This window comes from Ictalurus furcatus, chromosome 2 (genome assembly GCF_023375685.1).
Source record: "Ictalurus furcatus strain D&B chromosome 2, Billie_1.0, whole genome shotgun sequence".
Taxonomy (NCBI): Eukaryota; Metazoa; Chordata; class Actinopteri; order Siluriformes; family Ictaluridae; genus Ictalurus; species Ictalurus furcatus.
In genome coordinates this window covers 25,665,888-25,687,688 of record NC_071256.1, presented here as the reverse complement: position 1 = coordinate 25,687,688, position 21,801 = coordinate 25,665,888, and the positions used below count along the sequence as shown (strand labels likewise).

The following is a 21,801-nucleotide window of genomic DNA, read 5'->3' as shown; positions in this document are numbered from 1 at the left end:
GTGTTCTGTGGGGGTGGGGTATTCCCTTTCAGTAACCTACTGACGTGTTTGTCAGAGGTGGGAGGAAACCAGGGACGCTGGAAGGATGCAGGGAGAACACAGAGACAGTAATCTGAGCTCTAGATTGAAATAGGGACCCTGGAGCTGTGAGGCAGCAATGTTTACCCACTGTGCCACCGCCCGGTAGAAAAAAAACTACTAATGTAGTCAATAATTTGAAAAATGGTTTAATAACTTGCAGGTGCTGAGTCACTGAAGAAAATCACATGAGTAAACTGCATTAATCTGTTTAAGAGTTGATTTGAGAGATTCAGAAGTTCAACATCAATTAATCAGTTAATATTCACTTTTCATTGCTCTGGAGTTGGTTGATCATAGTTTCTTACAGAACTACGACACAGAAACGTGTGGCTGCATTTCATAGTAATTTTATTGCAAAGCCTTGGCATAAACAAACTTTCTGGAATTCATAGGTTGCTGTGGTAGCTAGGCAACACAAATGGAAGAATGTTTTAAAAAAAAATTCTACATAAATTTAGTTTAGGTATGCCAGGATTGTTCAAGTCCCATCACCAAGCTACTGTACTGTAAGCTTCTTCCTATCAGACTGAAATATGCCCACAAGATGGCACTGATGAAACACTGGAAGGAACACAAATGGCCATGTGCTGCATGAGAGAAGTATTCTGGAAATGCATTTCCTTATGGCAGTAAGCACAGTACAATTCATATGATTTCCTTGCTGATATCCGTCCTGCCTCTAGGGCTCAGTAAGAGTCATAAGTTACATAAGTCTGCAGTGACCTATTCCACCTGTACTGGAAGCATAAGACTGGGGTTTGCCTTTATCTGTGCTGGCCCTTCAAAATAAGTGAAAAGCTGTTCTTTATATTACTGTTGAAGGTTCAAATTTGATTGGTCAGAAGGTGTTGATTAATTTTCTACTTCTATGACAGCACGGACCCGTCCAGGGTGTCCCCCGCCTTGTGCCCTGAGTTCCCTGGGATAGGCTCCAGGCTCCCCCGTGACCCTGTGTCGGATAAGCGGTACAGAAAATGGATGGATGGATGGATAACAGCGCAGCTCTGACAATAGTGCAGGCTGTAATTCAATCGATTATGTTTATATTAACGTGGAAGTTCTAATATGTTATGTCTGTAGAAAAAACTTATTCATAACAACTCTCATGGCAGACTCCACATAAAAAAAACACCAGATTTAAAAATTTTGTCAGTGCTTTGTAAGACTGTTCTGAATCTTCATTACAGAGGCTTTTCAGGTTCTCTATACCATCACAAGCTGCATTTATTATTATTATTATTATTATTATTATTATTATTATTATTAAGAGAGATAAAAATAGAGGTTGGTGAGAAAATGACGTGAATGATAACACATCCTTGTTTCACGGTTGTTACAGAACATTAAATGTAACTATAAATGGTTAAAAAGTACTATTTGCTGTTCTTTAATAAATAAATAAAAAGGTTAACCCTGGCAAACACTGTGCTAAAAGAAGAATAAAAATTTATGGATGTGGTAGCAGATCACTAACCATTGATTAGTGTCCTGTATCGGCATGCTGTTGTGTTTTAGATTTTATATAAGGGTCATGCTTTTTATAGTAGACAGCGATTATAAGTAAAGTGCCAGGGAAATTTTTTTGGTACACTAAGCAGTGTTGAGCTTTTTTTTTAACATTGAACTGTTCTCGAATGTCCTGTGCAGTTTAGTTAACAGATGATTCTCTGTAAGTCAGCATCTTTTCTGAAAACATTTATATTTTTAATACCAGGTCATAAATTGTCCATTATAATAACATTACAGTTTCAGCTGCAATCAGTCTTCTAGTATTTTTAGGTTTTGGTTTTGAAGTTTTGTATTACCGTCTGCAAGCCATCTTCCACTAATGATCCAAACCTTGTTGCTCTGAGTGCATGTGCTCGTATTAAAAATCATTACAAACCCAGGTATTTTTGCACTGGCTTGCTGAATTCCAAGAAAATTAATGCAGCGCTACAGTGTGAGAACGTTGCTGTGTCCTCCCTTTGGATGGGATTTACCAATATGGACATAAGCACTTAGCAATTCTATGCCTTAGTGAAACTCAGTCTGCACCTGATCTTTCACTGAAGGTGCCATCTGCCCAAATGTCATCTTCCATCTAATCAGGAATTCTTTTGTTGTGAAAGAGCCAGTTCACACGAATCCAGTCAATTCTCAAGTGCATTGTCATCTCATTCTCCTCAACCGTGGTGATGTGATGAGACTTAATGTTAAAGGACTCTTTGGTACAGACCAACATCCGAGGGATTCCCTTTCAAAATTCTTCCATGTGGAACCCCTTTTGAAACGTTGTCACCATTTAAGGAACTCTTTTTTTTTTCGAACAATGTATGTCAGACACAAATAATAATTTTTGAGGGCTAAAGTCCAGCACAGTTTCATCTCAGCCTCAGACGCTCTGCATACGGGCCACTTTTGTGCTCTCTTTTGTACACTTTTCTGGTCACAACCTTCAGGACCTTGAAGGTTGCAATCTGCATTCGTGCGTACGGAATTCCATGTGCTGGTTTCAAAACAGGAAAACTAAACTTTTAAAATTCTGTGACAAAAGTTATTTAAGGCATGTAATATATTATCACTCAATTAAAGAAAATTCATGCAATGATGTCTTTACTCTCGTGCGTTTGACAACAGAATACAGGAAAAGATCTCTTTCTGTGAAAGTAGGGTATTTGTTGCTACATTTTGCATGAATAAACTCAGTTTGATTTTCCTGCTCGAAAGCACCAGATCTAGCTCGCCAGTTAATAACTAAGCAAGGAAATCACCACACACTGCTGGACTCTGGCCGTCTGTGACTAGTTCTGAACCCTTGACGCAAGTTTTTAAAATTCCCAAAAACCTACTTCATAGAAACATACTTTAAAAAAAAAAAAAAGAAAAAAAAAAAAAAGTGAACTCTAGTTAATCTGTACTGTGGTGCACTGTGTTGTGTTTCTGCATGTGAACAGAAGTGAGGCAGGAGGAATTTATTATTCAAGGCACAGAGTGTGTTTTAGTAATTAGCTGTAATGGAAACAATCTATCAAATTTTACACACTTCCAAAAGCCATGCAATACTGGAGTGGTGTACATTACATTCTTCGTGTCATGTTGTACTGCACCTGTAGAGTTTAGATTTTAAAGCCTCGCGGCTAAATGATATGTCCATCTGTGAACCATTTTCTCATGCATCTATGGTATAAAAGATAGAAGAAAAGAGAGAGACACGACGTTGACTGCAAATCGCAGGAACCTAAAAAAGGACAGGTTTGATTTTAGATGTCCGACTGGTATAATGTTGTGCTTTCTCAGGTGTCCTCTTAGGCAACAAAGCTTCTCTCATAAAGGTGGATAGAATTCTTAGATGTTAGTGGAGTGTCCTCAGTTTCGCTGTGCTTGGTTAGTACCATAGCATCCTTGTGGAACCTTTCTTTTCCTTTTTTTTTTTGCTATTACTCCCTCAGACTTGCGATCATCAGCAGCAATAGTGGATATTCAGGGCTATTTCAAACCAAACCAAACCAAATCAAACCAAACTATGAAGGTCATAAATCATAAATATTCTAGGTTTTTTTTTCACTGTCATTTTTGAAGAATAGTTTTGTCCAAAACACCAGAATGTCATGCACAGTGGTGACAGGAAGCTGCTACACTCGAAAAATGAAAAAATCTAAACGATTCTGAGTGAGAAACAGGGGCAGCCTGTGGCAGAAAAAAACATATCAAACATAATTAAAAAAAATTCCATATTAAATTAGACCTAATGTCCTGGTATGCTGGATGGCTGTTAACAGTTCGCGTGGTCTTGCAGGATGAGGTTTATATTTTTTTAAAAAGTGGGCAAGAAACAAGTGAATAAAAAAAAAGAAAGCAGCGGCGTGTGGGTATCTTAGTCAGAGTACTGGTATCCATCGATCTGCAGGTCCTGGCCGTTGTCCATGTAGTCTTCAGCGTAAGTGCAGTACTTTTTGTCGTAGACTTGACGCGGGAGCCCGTAGACAGTCATGCCTGACTGTGATGCCACCTTGTTAGTCCCCATCTGCAGTGAGACGATGGAAGTGTCACAGGTTTCCATGTCCAGCTTCTTATCAAAGATCTGTCTCTTGGTGCCCGGCGCCGTCATACCAGACTGAGTAGAAAGAACAAAAATAATAGAAGGAGCTGGTAATACTGTTAATATGTATTAGTTTAGGCAAAAGTATGTGGACACCTGACCATTACACTCATATCTGTGGATTTTCCCAAAACTGTTGCCACAAAGTTGGAAGCACACAACTGTATAGAATGTCTTTGGATCCTGTAACATTACAGTTACCCTTCACTGGAGCCAATGGGTCCAAACCTGTTTCAGCATGAAAATACCCTTGTGCACAAAGCGAGCTCAATGAAGACATGGTTTGCCACGTTTGGTGTGGATGAACTCCAGTGGCCTGCACAGAGCCCTGATCTCATGAACTGGAACGCCGACTGCATTCCGGACCTCGCTACTGCTCTTGTGGCTGAATAAGCTCAAATCCCCCAACATCTAGTGGAAAGCCTTCTAAAAAGAGTAGATGCAGCAAAGGGGGTGGGGGGTAACTCCATATTAATGCCCATGGTTTTGGAATGGGATATTCGAAAAGCACATATGTATGCATGTGATAGTCAGGTGTCCACATACTTTTGGAAATGAAGGTTTTAACAATAATGTAATGGAAATAAATTACAATAGATCATTAATCTGTTTCCCGCTGATCTTGAAAACAAAGCTTAACAATTGGCTTCCTTTTGTGATTCATAAGCTGATATCTAGTTAATCATGTGACCTAGCTGCTGAGTTAAAATACAACCAAATATTGCAATCATTTTTTGTTTGTTTGTTTCACTAGTCCACAATACTAATGTGTAAAACCGCTAAATGTGTAAAACACTGCAAATAATCTCAGATTACATTAACTGGTTGAAACAGTACCAAACATATCATAGTTCTAATAACACGATCAGTGATGTTACACTTTATAAACACCTGATTGGCTCCTTTGTTAGTTCCCATCTGCAGACTGATTGTTGACTGGTCTACAGGATTTTCCATGCCAGCTTTGGGGTCATAGAGGTGACGCCTTGTGCCGTATGATGTCATTCCCTTCTGGCTGGCGAACTTGTTGGTCCCCATCTGAAAGAGTCCAAATAAATAAACAACAAAAGCATTATCATTCTTAATACAGGGTGTCCAAAAAGACAGCAATCAATGAGAGTAAAACTACATACACTTAACATCGTGTTTATGTTAACCCTTATGTTCATTTTATCAGCTGCCCTATCATGCTTTTGAGGATTTTGCTGAACATATTTGGATCGACATTTTTGCTCGACATATTCCCATTGGTTCTTGACTTTTCAGACACACTATATATGAAAAGAATATTAAGTCTTTAAAGTTTTTATAGACAAAAGATAAGACAGAAATACAGACTGACCTGAAGGCCAATAACGTTGCGGCCCTCTTTCAGTTTCTCTGGGGCGAACCGACGCTGCTGTTTCTCTGCATATTTCACCCCGATGTCAGATTTTGTATGGACGCCTTTAGATTTAGCCTGCACATGGTAAAAGGGAGTGAAATATATAAAGGGAGCAATTCATGATCTGTATTACAAAATGGATTGGCAGTCAATTGAATGGTATGAAGCTGCTGTTGGTCCTTCTTATATACACTAAGCTATTCTTTGGAACACTTTGAAGTGTGCTATACAAGGGGGAGACCCAAAAATCCCCAGAATTCAAATGTGGCAATTTTACACTGTAGTGCTTAGGTGACTACGGGAAAGCCTCAGGAAAGAATGTCTGTGGAAGTGGCACACCCAGAACTGGATCTTGCACCATGACAATGCACCTGCACACACTGTGTTGTCAACCAAGGAGTTTTTAACCAGAAACAATGTGGTTATTGCTTCACATCAAACATATTAGCCAGATCTTGCCTCTTCTTTTTGTTAACGAAATTAAAAATGAGACTGAAGGGGAAAGGGGAAATTCGCCAGGAAGAAATCCAGAAAGGAGGTTCTAGATGTCATCATCTAGATGTCATCATCATGACAAAAGATGACTAGAGGAAATGTTTCCAGAAACGGGAGAACTGCTGGGACACGTGTGTCACATCACAAGGAGAGTACTTTGAAGGGGATTAAAGGAGAAATGCTATAAGTTTTATAACAAGTTTATCTGTAAGTCCATGATGTGCATATACCATGGTATACTGAAATCTACTAAAGTTTACTCATTTCACACATCATCCATGCACATTATACTGTTTGTGTACAATTACTTTAGATCAAATTGGGGCTACAATTGTGTGACTGTAAGTAAATCCAAACAGCATAACTGTTGAATCCTTAAGTCTGATCTGGTCAGAAAGTGTTCATTAATTTTATATAACAGCAGGTCTGACTATAATGGCGGCTGTAATTCAAATCACAGGTTTATATGAATGCGCTCATTAATAAATCAAATGTAAAGTTTCTTATAGTTTCATGTTTCATATAATGTAGTGCTCGTGAGTGGACAAAAACAGTGAAAATTTTGCCATTTTTTTTCCTGTTGAATTTTTATAATTTTATACAGCTTAAGAGAAGACTTTATAATAGATGCAATTTGTCAAAAAATCTGAAAAATTATATTTCTAGAATTTTTAGGGACATGCTTTAAAATGTATAAAATGTAATTGATATGGTGAAACTTTCTGTCAGAAGATATTTAACACTTATATAAGAAGTTCCCAGTTTTGTCCGTTTGTATGGTCAGTACATTTTCTGCCATAGAAGAGTCTTGAGGATAAAGAACTTGAGGATATATCCTCAAGAGGACTTTCCTCAGATAAAGAACTTTCCTCTGTAAAATGACAAGCTGCATTTTTCTCTTTTGTTCCGTCTTATTAATTTCAAGAGCAAAAAAGAAAAGAAAAAAAAGAGGCTGGTGAGGTAATGACTCAGTCCAGAAAGGCCATGAGTTATTTATTGTTTTGAGATCACAGCTTATTTTTCTTGTGATCTCAAGATAACAAAAGTTGTTTACTCAAAGTCAGAACTTATTTTTTTCCTTATGTCAAAATGCATTATCAGGCATAAATGATGCATGTGTTTTTACTTTCGGGTACAAGAGGAAATACTGTAGTTGGTGTAATGTAAGAGGTTCTGTCTTGCAGCTCTGAGCTCCTGGGTTTGATCTTGAGCATGGGTGACTGTGTGGAGTTGCACTATATTTTCCCCCAAATTTCCCCTTTGGGATAAATGGAATATACTCTGTCTATCTATTTAGCCTAATGTTTATCAGTGCTAGACAATTTCCAAATTAGTGTCTGTCACTTGAGAAGAAGACTCAAAGGATGGTCCTTAAAGGTCTGTTTCATTGCCAGCCAGTTTGAGGGACCTCATCTCCATGGTTACTGAATGATGTTTTTAGAGATGTCACCTAAATAGTAGCTCACAAGACAAATCGGGATCAAAATGTTTGGAAATAGGATGTAATTACTGCAGAAGCACCATAATACCAATTATGTGATGTCATGTCTACGCCGGAATCGACTTAGGACTACAACTCCCAGAATACAGCGTGGCCTACAAGCACGGCCGCCCAGGACTACAACACACCACCATCACAAACACTTTCACGTTCACGGTCCCCTGATTACTGATTGCACACACCTGGTCTCAATTACAATCACAACCACGCTCAACAGTATTTAAGCACTCTCAGTTCACACTCACATTTATATACACACTGTGTTGATTTTCACCAGTCCTTACCAAGCCTTTGGTTATTGATTGCTATCCCGGTTTTGATCTTGTTTCTGGTTTCCTCGACTGACCTTGTTTATGCTGTTTGTTGAGCACCTGACCTTTGCCTGCACCTCGGCCCTGTTTCTGAATCTCGTTTGTGTTTTCAGTGCTACGATTATAAAAACCTGTCAACCTTTCCTGCATTCCTGACAAATGACAGCGTGTCACTGGCCACAACCATGGTAACATGCCGAGTGATCTCGGCAAATAACTTTTGTTATTTTTATATATATATAAAATAAATATGCTCCAACTGTGTGTTTTTCTGTACTTACTGCATGTTTTTGGTTTACTTATTATTATTATTATTATTATTAATTTTTTAATTTATTTTATTTTATTTTTTAGATATTATTAGCACATTAGCCATATTCTTATTTATTTACAAAGATATACACTATGTGAAAAACAAAATATCACAAAATCCAGCTAGTTCATTACATAACAAAAGCTACCAATCTGTAGTAGCTCTCTGCGAATTCAAATTGCCCAAACACAGACTGTCCCACTTGGCTCACAGATGGGTTTTTAAACCAGTTTTCAATTAATTCTGACATTTGCAACTTGTTCTGCCTTTTGTTCTATGGTTTGTTTCACGTAGCAGTGGACATTTTATACAGTACGTTTAAAGATGTTTGGGACGAAGTTTTACAAAGTAAAATCAAGTGAATATGATTTGGATTTATTTTACAATTGCTATTAAAATACATAAAATAAAACATTGCTCACATGCAAACCTAACATATAACACTCTATACTTAGAAATACTTAGAAATTATAGTATTATTTGAGTATTACTTAGTAATTTTTGTAGTATTTCATATACTTCTGTTTACATTAGTATACCAGTAAACATGTATTAACTTGTAGCAGGACTGAATGAACGTTTTTGCAAGGGATGTTGAAGGTTTGAGTTAGGTTAACTTTTTAAGGGAAATAAAGTTTGAATAACTACAATAGCTATCAAGAATCAATGAATTAGGCCATATTTCTCTGCTCTATGATTTTAATTTTCTGGTCATTACACCAGCTTGTGTCCGCTGGTTACGGTCTTCAGAAATCTGTGGTAGCGGGTCTGCCAAAAAAATCTAAGCTTTGTTAATAAAGACACAGATTTATCTACTATAGAAACTGGTTTGTGTAATTAACCAGGCTCTTATACCATAATTACTTGGCTACCACCTGATTAAAAATTCAGTTTCATCCTTTTTATTGATCAATAATGAATGATTTTTCATTCTGCAATTATCATTTTTAACCTATTTATGATGAATGATTTGTCAACAGATTTATTGATTAATAAATGAGGCCTACAAACAGGCCTGCAGATACTGTGTCCTGCCCTCAGGAGGAATTAGTATCTTGTCTTACAGTGTATCAAGGAGTAAATTTTTATTGATATTCAAAATAACAAGAAACACATGTACACAGTATAATGTGTATGTGTATAAAGAAATAAATTTTTTTCTTTTCTTTATTTCCTTCGCTGTAAGACTGTCAAAACGGTTCATTAAACAGAGTTTTAGTGGGAAGTCTGTTTTTGTCTGGTCTTTCCATTATTTTGTCTACCTCACATAAACATTAGCACAGAACTCCTGAGCACAGAAATGGAGGGATTCAGGAAATCGCTGCCTCAGTTGCACAAAAGCACTTATACAAATAAAACTATTATTAGCATCCCAAAAAACTGCCAAAAAGCCCTTCAGCTCAATGAGCTCTAAAAATCCTGGATTTGTTTGGGTCACGTGAAAGCCAATGGTCACGAAAAAAATTCGCTACACACTTGCATTCTCCAGCACTGCCTATGAGATCACTGTTCATTGTGCACTCTATTCCCACAAGCATGTCTGCATAATGAGGGAGTGTGGAGCGGAGCATCTAATTCATCGTCATGCTATGCACATGTTGCACATGCATACACATGATTTAAAGTGTGCATGTACACAGGAAATAGATTTGCATGAAAATACAATATACATGGAGGAAAAATATGTCCAAAAGTAACTAAATATGCTCGTAGTTCACTCACCATCCCAGCCAGTGTGATCAGAGTGCTCTGGACCTGCGTGTGGTTGGTGTTCTCAAACAGGTCGTTTGCCTCAAAGACGTCGTGCGGCCTCAGACCGTAATCCTGAATGGCTCGGACAAAATTGCCTATGTTTTCCAGCTGCAAAAAGAAGGGGCTTTTATGTGAAAACCACAGCCGTCTTTAAACACAGTATTCAATTATAAAGACACATTCTGTTCAAATCGGGAAATAACGAGCAGTGTTCCCTTTACATTATGGAGGAGGAAACTGCACAGCACGTGTTACAATTGTCTCTGGTTCTCAGCAGATGAGAAATAAATAATAATTGTCTATTAAACTACTTAGAGAAAGCACAATACATTACAAGATAAAACAAAAATGACAAATATTTGTAATCTGGGATGTCTCAGAATATCTCCTTTGAGTTTATACACAGCTTTAGTCTAGAGACATCAGCTAAAGTTTCAGCAGAAATCATCAAACAGAATCATCACGCCTATCTACGGCTTATATCAGACCTCTGAAGATGATCCATCCATCCATATATAAACGTAGCATACTTATTCTAATATATATATAAACGTAGCATATTTATTCTAATATATTTATTATAATATGTGGTTACAGAGCCAAAAATATTGTCAGAATGTATTCATATTGCCTCACAGCTGCAGGGGGTCCCTGGATCGATCCTGAACTCGGTCACTATCTATGTGGAGTTTTGCATGTTCTCCCCGGGTCTGTGTTGGTTTCCTACAGGTTCTCCAGCTTCCACCCACCACTTGAAAACAAACTGCCTCTAGGTGTGAATGAGTGTGTGAATGTGCTTGAATGGTGCTTGTTTGTTGGTCTTTATGCCTGCAGTTTTGTCTTCAGTAAGTGAAAAGCATGCTCAATTGGGTTGAGGTCATCGGACATTTAAGAACATTTAATTTCTTTGCCTTAATAAACTCTTGGGTTGCTTTCATGGTACATTTTGGGTCATTATCCATCTGTACTGTGCAGTGCCATATTATCACTGAATCTGAGCAGAAAGTATAGCTCTATAGGCGTCAGAATGCATCCTGCTACTTCTATCAGCAGTCACATCATCAATAAACACCAGTGACCCAGTTCCTCTGGCAGCCATACATGCCCATGCCATAACACTCCCATCACATGTTTGACGGATGATGTGGCATACTTTGGATCATGAGCCCTTCCATTCATATCCATATTCTTCTCTTCCCATCATGCTGCTATAAGATAATCTTGCATCAGACCTGGTCAGGCTTTTTTTTAGAGGATTTTTTTAGCCAGTCTAATCTGGCCTTTCTGTTCTTGAGTGTTACCAGTGGTTTGCTTCTTGAGGTAAATCGTCTGTATTTACAGTCATGAAGGTGTTTCTTGATTGTAGACTTTGACAATGATACGCTTACCTCCTCCAGAGTGTTCTTGACCTGGCTAGATGTTGGGAAGGGGTTAGTCTTCAACAAGGAAAGAATTCTGAATTCATCCACTTTAGCTGTCTTCTGTGGTCTTCCAGGTCTTTTGGTGTTGCTGAGCTCACCAGTGCATTCCTTCTTATTAAGAATGTACCAAAATGTTTTTTATTTGGCCACTCATAAAGTTTCTGTTATCTCTCTGATAGGTCTGTTTATTTTTTTCAGCTTAATGACAGCCTCCATCACTAGCAAATCTTTGGACCACATATTGAGAGTTCCCATGAACAGCTACCAAATGCAAATTCAATGCTTGGAATCAACTCCAGACCTTTTATCTCCTTAATTTGTCAGGAAATAACGAGGAAACAGGCCACGCCATTGCCATGAAACTGTTTATCAGTCAATTGTCCAATTACTTTTGAGCTTAATAAAATGGAAAGGTTCTGTAAAAAAAAAAATGGCTGTAATTTCTAAATGGTTAATACAATATTTTTGTTAAACACATTGAATTAAAGCTGAAAGTCTGCACTTCTACACTTTAAAATGAAGCAATCAGAGGCAATAGAGAGGCAAAATTACAAAAATTGTGTCCCTATCCACATACTTATGGACCTGACTGTATATTATAAAAAAAACAATTAACAAGTTGCTCACTTTTATTCATAAATAGAAAACAATGTGCAGAAATGAAGCTGCCCATTATGTAGTGTTTGGCTTCTTCGTTGGTATTACCCAATTTGGAAAATGTTTAGTTTGGTATTATTTGTTCAGTAGGGACCCAAAAAATAGCAAAACTATGCCTAAGGAACATCACATTATACCATGATACACTATCTGTCCAAATGTTTGTGGACACCTGACAGCTTGTATAAATGGACTAGAGGGGGCAAAGCACCCCTGTCTTTTAAAGATAAGAAAAGATAATATAATGTTTCATTTTTGGCATCCACATCATCTAACTGGTGGTTAACAAATCATATTCCAGATTTAGATCCTCCCTTTGCTGTTATAATAACCTCCACTCTTCTGGGAAGGCTTTCCACTAGATTTTGGAGCATGTCTGTGGGGATTTCCCCATTTAGCCACAAGAGCATCAGTGTGGTCAAGCACCAATTTTGGACAAGAAAGTCTGGTGCACTGTGCAGGACATTCAAGTTCCACTCCAACCTTGGCAGACCATGTCTTCTTGGAGCTCACTTTGTGCACAGGGGCATTGCCATACTGGAACAATTTTAGGCCACTTAGTTCCAGTGACTGGAAATTGTAATGCTACAGCATACAGAGACATTCTAGACAACTTTGTGGGAACAGTTTGGAGAAAACCAGCATATATGGATGTGATGGTCAGGTGTCCACAAACCTTTGGCAATATATACTCTAGTGTATATACTGATATTGTGATCATTTTAAATTATACCATAATATATACGATTTTTGGTCACACCACCGACTACTAGTGCAACCATAATTATCATTAGCTGAAGATTTATTTGGCTGTCAAACTAATTCAGTGCATAGAGTCCTTTAGGTTAAAGTTTATTAGGTTACGTATGGAGAAAACCTCCCCGGATGCAGATTTTACAGCAGTTACATCAAGATATTTGGCTTACCCCTGGCTTTACACTGATATTACTTTACAGAGGGATGCTCAACAGCCGTGCCATGTAATGTAATCTTTGTAGGAATTATTACACATGCATAGAAAAGCATAGAGTATGCTGAATTTTTGGAAAAGAAATTCACCTGATGCCAGTTCTGAGTGGAGTTGTTAATCTTTCTCACAGAGCCAGGGTGAAGAGCATTAATGAGTCTGGTAAAAAACAAAACAAAAAAGAAAGAAAACAGCACAGATTCATATTATATGACTTTCATAGCTGTATATATTTTTTATACCACAAAAAAGGTCAGAAGGTGTTGGTTAATTTTCTATAACAGCATTTCAATAAGTTATTGTTTCTGCTGTAGCAGTGAATTCACAGCAACTTATAATAATGAATGGATTATGTATAATCAGTGGATAATGTACAATGAGTGGATAATGTATAATCCTTGATATGATGTGGCTCTAACACAGAATCTCAGCTGTTGAGTTTTAGTTCTAACTTACACAACTAAAATGTACATTTCTACTGCACATCTATGTGATCATCATAAACACGGGTATGTGTGTGCTGCACTGTCCTGACAAATTCTGCCCATCTCGTCAGAAATCTTAAGACAAACCATCAAACCATAAAATGTCCTCATAATCTGTAACTGCAGCTATTCTGGAGCTGTTACTCACTCGCACAGGATGACTCCATCTTTAAGGCCCTCCATGAAGTTGTCGGGAACTTTGCGCCCTGTGAGCTCATGGATCCAAAGCCTAAGCTCCTCCTCCTTCTGAGGGTTGTACTTCTGTGCAAGCTGTAGGTCAAATATCAAACAGGGGTCACTGTAGCACCTTTAATGCATTTTTATCAAATTTCTAGCTGTTTCTTCTAAAAGATAATAGGCATAGAGCTTCTCTGAAAATCTACCTTAGTTTCATGTTGTTATTACTGATTTATTAAATCAGGGTTAGTTGTATACTATAACTGCAGAGTGTTCACAAACAAATTGTACACTGTTTAACTTACCGCCATTTTATTATAGCAATAATCAGCTAAATAAGGTCAATACTACACAGAAAATCATAACACCAGCCACCAGGATGACAAGTTTTATGGACTAAAAAAGCACATAAACTGACAAGCTTCCCCAAGAAAAATCTGTGTTAGACCTAGAACTGTGGGTTCTTCCAGACTTCACAAGACTGTCACTAGAACCATCATCCAATCTTCCTTCGTGGAAAATTCCGAGTACCGTATTTCCAAAACATGAAAAATTCAGTTACACAACAGTGTTTAACCATATTGATATTTATAGTGGCCACAGTTTATAAACCAATATCCCATCAAGATGTTTCTGTCCATAAATGTCCACAAATGTCAACACTGTTGTCTGTCCATAAATGATCTTCCTTTCCTTCTTTTATTCAAACAACGGGCTTCTTAAAATACCAGCCATGAGATGGAGGGATATGAAAAAAAGGCATTCCTGCATAAACAACTTGTATTTTTGTGTCGCGTTTCTCCTTTTCTGAAATGTTTGCGCTCCCTGTGTCTGACAACTGAGAGAGAGAGAGAGAGAGAGAGAGAAAGGAGAAAAAGAAAGAGTGCCAACAATAACACTGATTTCAAAGCAGCAGGGGTTTGCTTGGCTTCCACTCCAGCACACCAAACTTGGGAGTAACATACCTCTCTCTCTCTTTTCCTCTCTCTCTCTCTCTCTCTCTCTCTCTCTCTCTCTCTCTCTCACACACACACACACACACACACACAGTTTCTCTCATTCTTTCATATACACACACAAATACTTCTTTATGTGACACCTCACACAGCTGTCTATCCATCATCAGCTGTCTATCCCACCATCTCTCTCTCTCTCACTCTCGCTCTCTCTCTCTTGCTCTCTCTCTCTCTCTCTCTCTCCAAGCTCTGCTGTCCTTTTAAAGTGAAACACTTACACACGCTAACCACGTCCGTTTATGGGATGCAAGACGGACAGCCGTCGTCTCCGGCCAAGGAATTCTGCTCAGGCCTTCATTTGTTGTTTTTCTCCCTCACTGTGGACATGAGGAATGCAATCAAAACCGGCCTCTCTCCTGTATTTCTCTTTCTACATGGTGTGCATGCTGTTATGGGTTATCTGAATCGAGGATGGTTTCACTTCATCAGTCAGAAGAGCATGCTCCACTTTATGTGTTAGCCCAAAAGTGTGGTAGTCCATACTGAAATTACTGGAGTACCTCTCTCTCTCTGAACTGAAAATCTCTGTCAACTAGTTTTCAGATTCACTGCATTCTGAAGCAATGACGGCCCAAAAAGCAGCACATGCACATATGAGATTAGGGCAAAAGTTTCTCTGTGGCGTCACATCTCTCCTTTCTTAGGCTAGACTGTCCTGCGGCATCCCACCTAAATCACAAACTGTTTACAATATGCCACTTTCCTGAGGCTGTGGACTCAGAGAGAGCTCTGTTCTTCCTTATTTGGGGAACAGAAAGTCACAGACCTGCCACTCAGATGGACACAGAGACCTAATACCATGGATACACCCCACATCCACTGGGTCAGTCATTACGATGGGTTAAAAAACACCTGGAGCATGCTGGGAAATATGCTAATATGTATCCTGAATGTGTACCTACACAGCAAAATCCCCAGTGTTCAATTAACATCTAGAGGGTTGAATGAATTATTTCAGGGTTCATTTGTGTCCAGTTGAACATGAATAAACACTGTAGGTGTCAACTGAACACTGTGGATTTTACTGTGTATGTGTACCCCATCACAGTTTCTGCAAACTTTGTGTATATATCCTTGTAATATCCTCATGTGAGAATGGCTTTTACTCTTTCCCCACAATTCTTCCTGTTGAAGACAGAGTTATCATTTAGTAATAACCAGAAATAGTGAGAAGCAATTACAAGACACATCATGACGTTTGGGTCTTGCCGCAGAGGTGGGCACATACCACAGAAATACCACTGTGTGTGGATTATAATGTGTCTATAGAGAAAATATAGAGTGTAACCTGTAGGTCATAATATAGTTTGTACTGTGTCTGTGAAGTTTGTACTGCCTGTAAAGCTTGTCAGATGTAGTCTATATTCCAAGGAGTACACTCATTCTAATTAAAATGTGGAAGAAACATTTTGGCTTGAAGTGGTAAAGCACATGAGTTCCATTCATTGTGCAAGCCATAAATAAAAAATAAAACTGCCTAGACTCAAGGATTTCTTCAGATAGTTAAAGATTACATTCTACATTCTCAAACAGGTATAAACGGCTTCTTACAGGTTCTTATGAACCTTCAATGATTCCTGAGCCGAAGGAGTCAAGTAACTCTTTCACTCTTTTTAAAAGTTAAATGAAATACCCAGCAATCCAATGCATCCAAATGTTTAATAAGATCAAGGTGGACTCTACCTAGAGCTTTTCATTTTTTAATTACTATTTACCTTTAATGGTTTTCCCCCACAGATGTCAGATCCCACTCCCTTTTGTAACGTTTTCACAAAAAAAAAAATAGAATAAACACAAAACAGAATACAGGGGGACGAATCGGCATTGTTTTAAAAGGAACCAACAATCATTTTCATGCATGGCTTTCACACAAGTTTTGCACACATCCAAATATATATATATATATATATATATATATATATATATATATATATATACATACATACACACACATACAGACACACGCTCAGAAATAAAGGTACAACATTGTTAGTACCAGTAAGGTACATCTTTTGTATCTTTGGTATGTGTATTTTAACCGGGGTCGTGCATGTAGAGTTTTAAAACTTTAAAGTTTTAAAGTTACATCAGTGGTCTAATTATGTATCTTAAATTCTTTTTAAAAGTATATGAAAGATACATACTAAAGGTACAAAAAATGTACACTTGATGGCACCAGACCAGAGAAAATTAACACACACACACACACACACACTAATGATTACTGTAGTTAATAAATCCTATGCCTAAACTTAGGCTTACTTAACCCTAGTCTTAACCTCAGTAACTAAATGGAAACATTTGGGCTTTTATAAGTTTTCAAATAAAAGCATTAAAAACACCATATTTTTCTGAGGCTCGGGTGACAGTGGGGACATCTGACACTGTCCTATCACTGTAGGGACCTTTAGCCCTCAAAGGCCTGAACAAGTGTAAAAACATGTACATACACACATGTAAAACATGGTAACGCCGTTTACTTTTTTTTTTGCTCTTTACACACAGGATCAGTATAAACTAGCTCTATCCTGAATGTTTTGGCACTCCGGCGCGTCCAAGCCAAAGCGGCCACCGCCTCCTGGTTTAAAGCCCCAGTGCGCCTCGCGCGCTCTCGCCACACTCTGTACACACTGCTATCGCGAGAACACGTTTCCTACCTTGCTTTTCACCTCCGCGGAAAGTCCGAAAGCTGGCCCGCTTCTGAAGTGCTGTGCCATTTTTAAACAATATATTTATTTATTTATTGGAGTCGAGCTAAGTAGTTAAGAAATGCGTCAGTTGGAGACTCTGAAGAACAGTTATCCTGCTCCAGCAGATATCGGTGGTAAAAGTTGAGCCCTATGCTGATGTTGGGGGGATTTGCTTCCTCGGTTACTATCCCGTTTCACCCCGCATCAGGAGAAGCGTCACAACGCCACACTTTTCCCCCAATCTTTTTTAAACGCTTCCAGTCTGCGCGTGTCCGTCGTGCGCGCGGATTGGCCAGGGCCGTCGTCCAATCCGCGCGCTACGTCTTCCTCCCGGTGATGTCAGCAGCATGGCATTAAAACTCGGCCGCTGTCATTTTTTCCGCCCTGAATAGAATTTACGGATGCCCCTTATTTGTCTTCAAATATGCTGCTCTCGTACTTCTGTTTACATAAGCTGCTTTAGACAGTCACAGAAAAAAAAGGCTACAGATATTTTGTTGGCTTTGGCAGACACACACATGAGTAAAATCAGCATCCTTACAGGCTAAGGATAAAGTAAGCTTAAAGGGAAAATTCCACCCTCAATGACTTGCATATTAGTCTTTTATAATTGACATGAGATATTCAAGAGCTATTCTGTAATGAAATTCTGATTTGACTTCCTTCATAACGTGTTGTTGTGACCAAAAATGCTTGATTTTGCTGCGATGCAATTTTTTTGTGATTTATTTTGCGGAAAACTGCTTGAATTGGCAAAGATGTAATTGCATGGTCTTTCACAGTGATGTTTGTTGGTAAATGAGACCTTTTAGCTGTACACCTGTTAGATGCACGTGAATTGAAGAGGCCTTTGGTTGAATACATGTTGTGATGTCTTGGCCCAAATCTGAGGAAAATCTGCGATAATTTCTACTAAATAAATAAATAAATAAATAATAAAAAGTTTGCTTGATTTTTTGTTAATTTCTGCAATTGCAAAATCGCAAAATCCTGGAGGGAATGACTTTAGTCCTTGAGTTTTTCCAGCTTTCTCAACTCATCAAATGTATGCACTGACTCAAACAGATAAAGTTCCAAAGCTTCAACTTTCCTGCTGATGCTGCTGTCCACACCACAGTGCTTGTCATCTTGTAGATCGTGAACTAGCCGAGCTGAGTCTTTGTCGTAACAATCACAACTCTGTCGTATAGCTGCGTTGCATTCTGGATCTTTCAGTCCAAGGTTTGCTGTTTGCAGTACTTCTGTGTTGGATTTCTCATTATTGATGGTGAACATCACTGGAAAATGGTGAGACAGAAAAGAACCTATTGCTCTTTTGTTTTTAGGAGATTACTGGAAAACCTGACTGTTATCTCTTATGTCCTATTAAATGACATTGTAACTGCACTAAAAATGTCCCCCTGTGACATCCTGCACAGCACACAACCACTAACTACGTAGATACTGTATGAAAATACAACACCAACCAACAAATTAGCACCAAAATCGCCAAGCACACCACACCTATTTCAATATAAACATATTTTATGTATTTCGTGGTTGGAGTTTTCCTTTATATAGTTTAGTTTAGTTTATTTATTTATATAGCACAATTAAAAACAACAGAAGTTGAAACCAAAGCGCTGTACAAGTCGTATAGAACAGATTTATAAACAAACATTTAATAGTACCAAATACCAATGGACAAATGAAATTTCTACACCCTCAGACCGAATTAAAAGCGGGTCTTCAGAGAAGATTTGAACATAGGGGGGAAACATAGAGGGGGAAGATCTAATATGCAAAGGGAGACTATTCCAGAGCCTGGGAGCAGCTACTGAGAAAGCCCAGTCACCTTTGGTTTTAAAACGTGAACAAGGAACTGAAAGGAGTAATTGACTGGATTATTAAAGAGATCTTGAGGCAGTATACAGGGTAAGCAGATCACACATGTACTGGGGAGCAAGTCTACGCAAAGCTTTAAAAATGAATAGCAAAATTTTTAAATCAATGCGGAAATTGACTGGCAACCAGTGTCAAGAGGCGAGGACAGGAGTAATATGCTCACGTTTTCTTGTGCCAGTCAATAATCTAACCACCGCAATTACACTATATTACACTATGTACACTATATGCTCAAAATTTTGTGGACACCTGATCATAATGTGCAGCCGTTCCCTAAACTGTTGCCACAAGGGTGGAAGCACACGATTGTAAAGGTTGTCTCTGCTTGCTGTAGCATTGCAATTTCCCTTCACTAGAACTAAGGGCCTCAAACCCATTCCAGCATGACAATGCCCCTTTGCACAAAGTGAGCTTCATAAAGACTTGGTTTGCCAAGATTGAAGTGGAAGAACTCAACTGCACAGAGTACTGACCTCAACCCCAATGAACACCTTTGGGATGAACTGGAACACTGACTGTACCCCAGGCCATCTAGCCCAACATCAGTGCCTGATCTCACTAATGATCTTGTAGCTGAATGGACAAATCCCCACAGCCATGGTCCAAAATCTAGTGGAAAGTTTTCCTAGAAGAGTGGACGTTATTATAATATCAAGGTGGGGACTAAATTTGGAATTGGTTGTCAGGTGTCCACAACCTTTGGCCATATAGTCTATGTTTACAAAAATGTAAATAATACTGAACGCATGTTCATACATCATTTGTAATATGTTATTACTGGACTATTCTATATGACAGTGGAAACCAGGTGGACAATCCAAAACATTCTTTAAATAGAAACAGTAGGCTTAACCACATAGTCATTAATCCCTGCAGAACATGAGCTCCACTTCAAAAATGGTTTGATAGTTGGTTTGGGCTACCACCCATCACTGAGAAAGTGTGAGCTGGTTTCCCTCTTTTACCCTGATACATCACCCAGTGAGCCAGAGCGCCCTGTAGTTCAGATATTCTCAGATACATCCAGAGGGATCACACATGTCACCTTGTACAATGATTGTACAATGCTGATGAGGTGTATGGGTGTTAGGAATTTCTCTTTATGGTTATAATAGTTGAACCCAGAAAAAGCAATAATATGGTTGTTGATTTTTGTCCAAGAAGTAAACACTGATAGCCGGTCATGATCTTGTCATTTTGTTTTATTTGTCAGTTTGGTTGTATAGATAGATAGATAGATAATTTATTGGTTCTCAAAAAGAGGAAATATGTTTCCACAGTGGGTGTGTACAAAAACATAATAACGTCATACATATAGACCATCATAAACAATCACAGGCATAGAGGGGAGAAGGGGACAAGGAGAAAAACATCAGGATCAACATACAACAACGCATCTGACTGTCACAGCTCGGTCTGATCAGAACTGAAATTCCCAGGATGCAATACTTCTCAGGCACGCATGCGCTCCCCATCCCCGGAGTTCTGATCAGACACACCTGGCACCAATCACACACTAGTACTTAGAGAAGACATCCACCTAGAATCGGCGCGAAGTATACGCTCAGTAGCCTAGTTTGCTGCGTTACCAAGCCGATCTAGTTCGTTGTGTCTTGTGATCCTCGACCCTTGCTTTCTGTATATCCCCATTTGTATTGTTCGCCCGATCACTTGACCCTTGCCTACTCTACGACTACGCTTCTTGAACTTCCCGATCCTACGCTGTTCACCCGCCTCCCGCTCCTGCTTCCGTACCGTCTCGAGGTTGGTGACAGAATACTTCGCCTATTAATGGAGGCAGCGGGAGAACGCCATCGAGGGACATGGCCGGATGCTTAGCGAACATGAGCACCGTCTCGCCCACCTAACTGAGCAGGTAGCTCGGTTAAATCAAGCTGCGCAGCCTCCTACGGTGCCGACCCCACGCTTACCTCCCACTCCAGCGCCGGAGAAGTATGATGGAGATCCCGCACGCTGCCGGGGTTTTTTACTCCAGTGCTCCCTGTTTTTCTCCACGTACCCAGACATGACGGAGAGTCAGAAGATCATCCACTTCATGGAACTTTTAACCGGGAAAGCTCTCCTCTGGGCTACCGCGGAATGGGAACAGGAAGGGAACCGTATCAGCACGTTTGAGCAGCTGACATCACGCTTCCGCACGGTATTTGATCACTCTCCAGACAGCCGGGAGACTGGGGAGGACTTATTGTCCATGGCACAGGGATCACGGAGTGTGGCGGATTACGCCCTCGAATTTCGCACGGTCGCTGCCCGGAGCGGATGGAATGAACCCGCTCTAAAAGCCATGTTTCGCCGGGGATTAAATGCTGACATCTTAACGGAGCTGGCGTGCCGCGATGATCTTTTGACCCTCGACTCACTCATCAACGTAGCTATCCGCCTGGATCGTCTACTAAGTAGCCGCCGCCCCGGACGCGGTGAGGCGGAAGCACTGACACCTGAGCACTCTAGTGAACCCATGCAGCTGGGACAGACTCGGGTGAGCATGCAGGAAAGAGAACGACGGCGCCGTGAACACTGTTGTTTCTACTGCGGTGAGAAGGGCCACTTCGTGCAACAATGCCC

The 21,801-nt window shown here is 39.3% G+C and overlaps 1 protein-coding gene across 1 annotated transcript; it reads right to left on the bottom strand.

Annotated features, from left to right (window-relative positions):
• Positions 1 to 3,034: 3,034 nt before the first annotated feature.
• Positions 3,035 to 17,601, bottom strand: cnn1b (calponin 1, basic, smooth muscle, b). Its single transcript, XM_053610846.1, has 7 exons — positions 17,299 to 17,601; positions 13,597 to 13,718; positions 13,056 to 13,122; positions 9,889 to 10,026; positions 5,505 to 5,621; positions 5,054 to 5,200; positions 3,035 to 4,177 (listed from the first exon to the last, which is right to left on the bottom strand). Exons 1-7 carry the CDS (start codon positions 17,356 to 17,358, stop codon positions 3,938 to 3,940), a joined length of 891 nt encoding a protein of 296 aa, XP_053466821.1. The 5' UTR covers positions 17,359 to 17,601; the 3' UTR covers positions 3,035 to 3,937.
• Positions 17,602 to 21,801: the final 4,200 nt, after the last annotated feature.

What these genes read in the sequence shown, in the direction of transcription:
- cnn1b (XM_053610846.1), bottom strand. Translation starts at nt 17,358, where the DNA reads ATGGCACAGCACTTCAGAAGCGGGCCAGCTTTCGGACTTTCCGCGGAG. An exon ending in CCGCGGAGGTGAAAAGCAAG is followed by an intron (nt 13,719 to 17,298) that starts GTAGGAAACGTG and finishes TTTGACCTACAG; the next exon opens with CTTGCACAGAAGTACAACCC. An exon ending in GCAACGTTATTGGCCTTCAG is followed by an intron (nt 5,201 to 5,504) that starts GTCAGTCTGTAT and finishes GGACTCTTTCAG; the next exon opens with ATGGGGACCAACAAGTTCGC.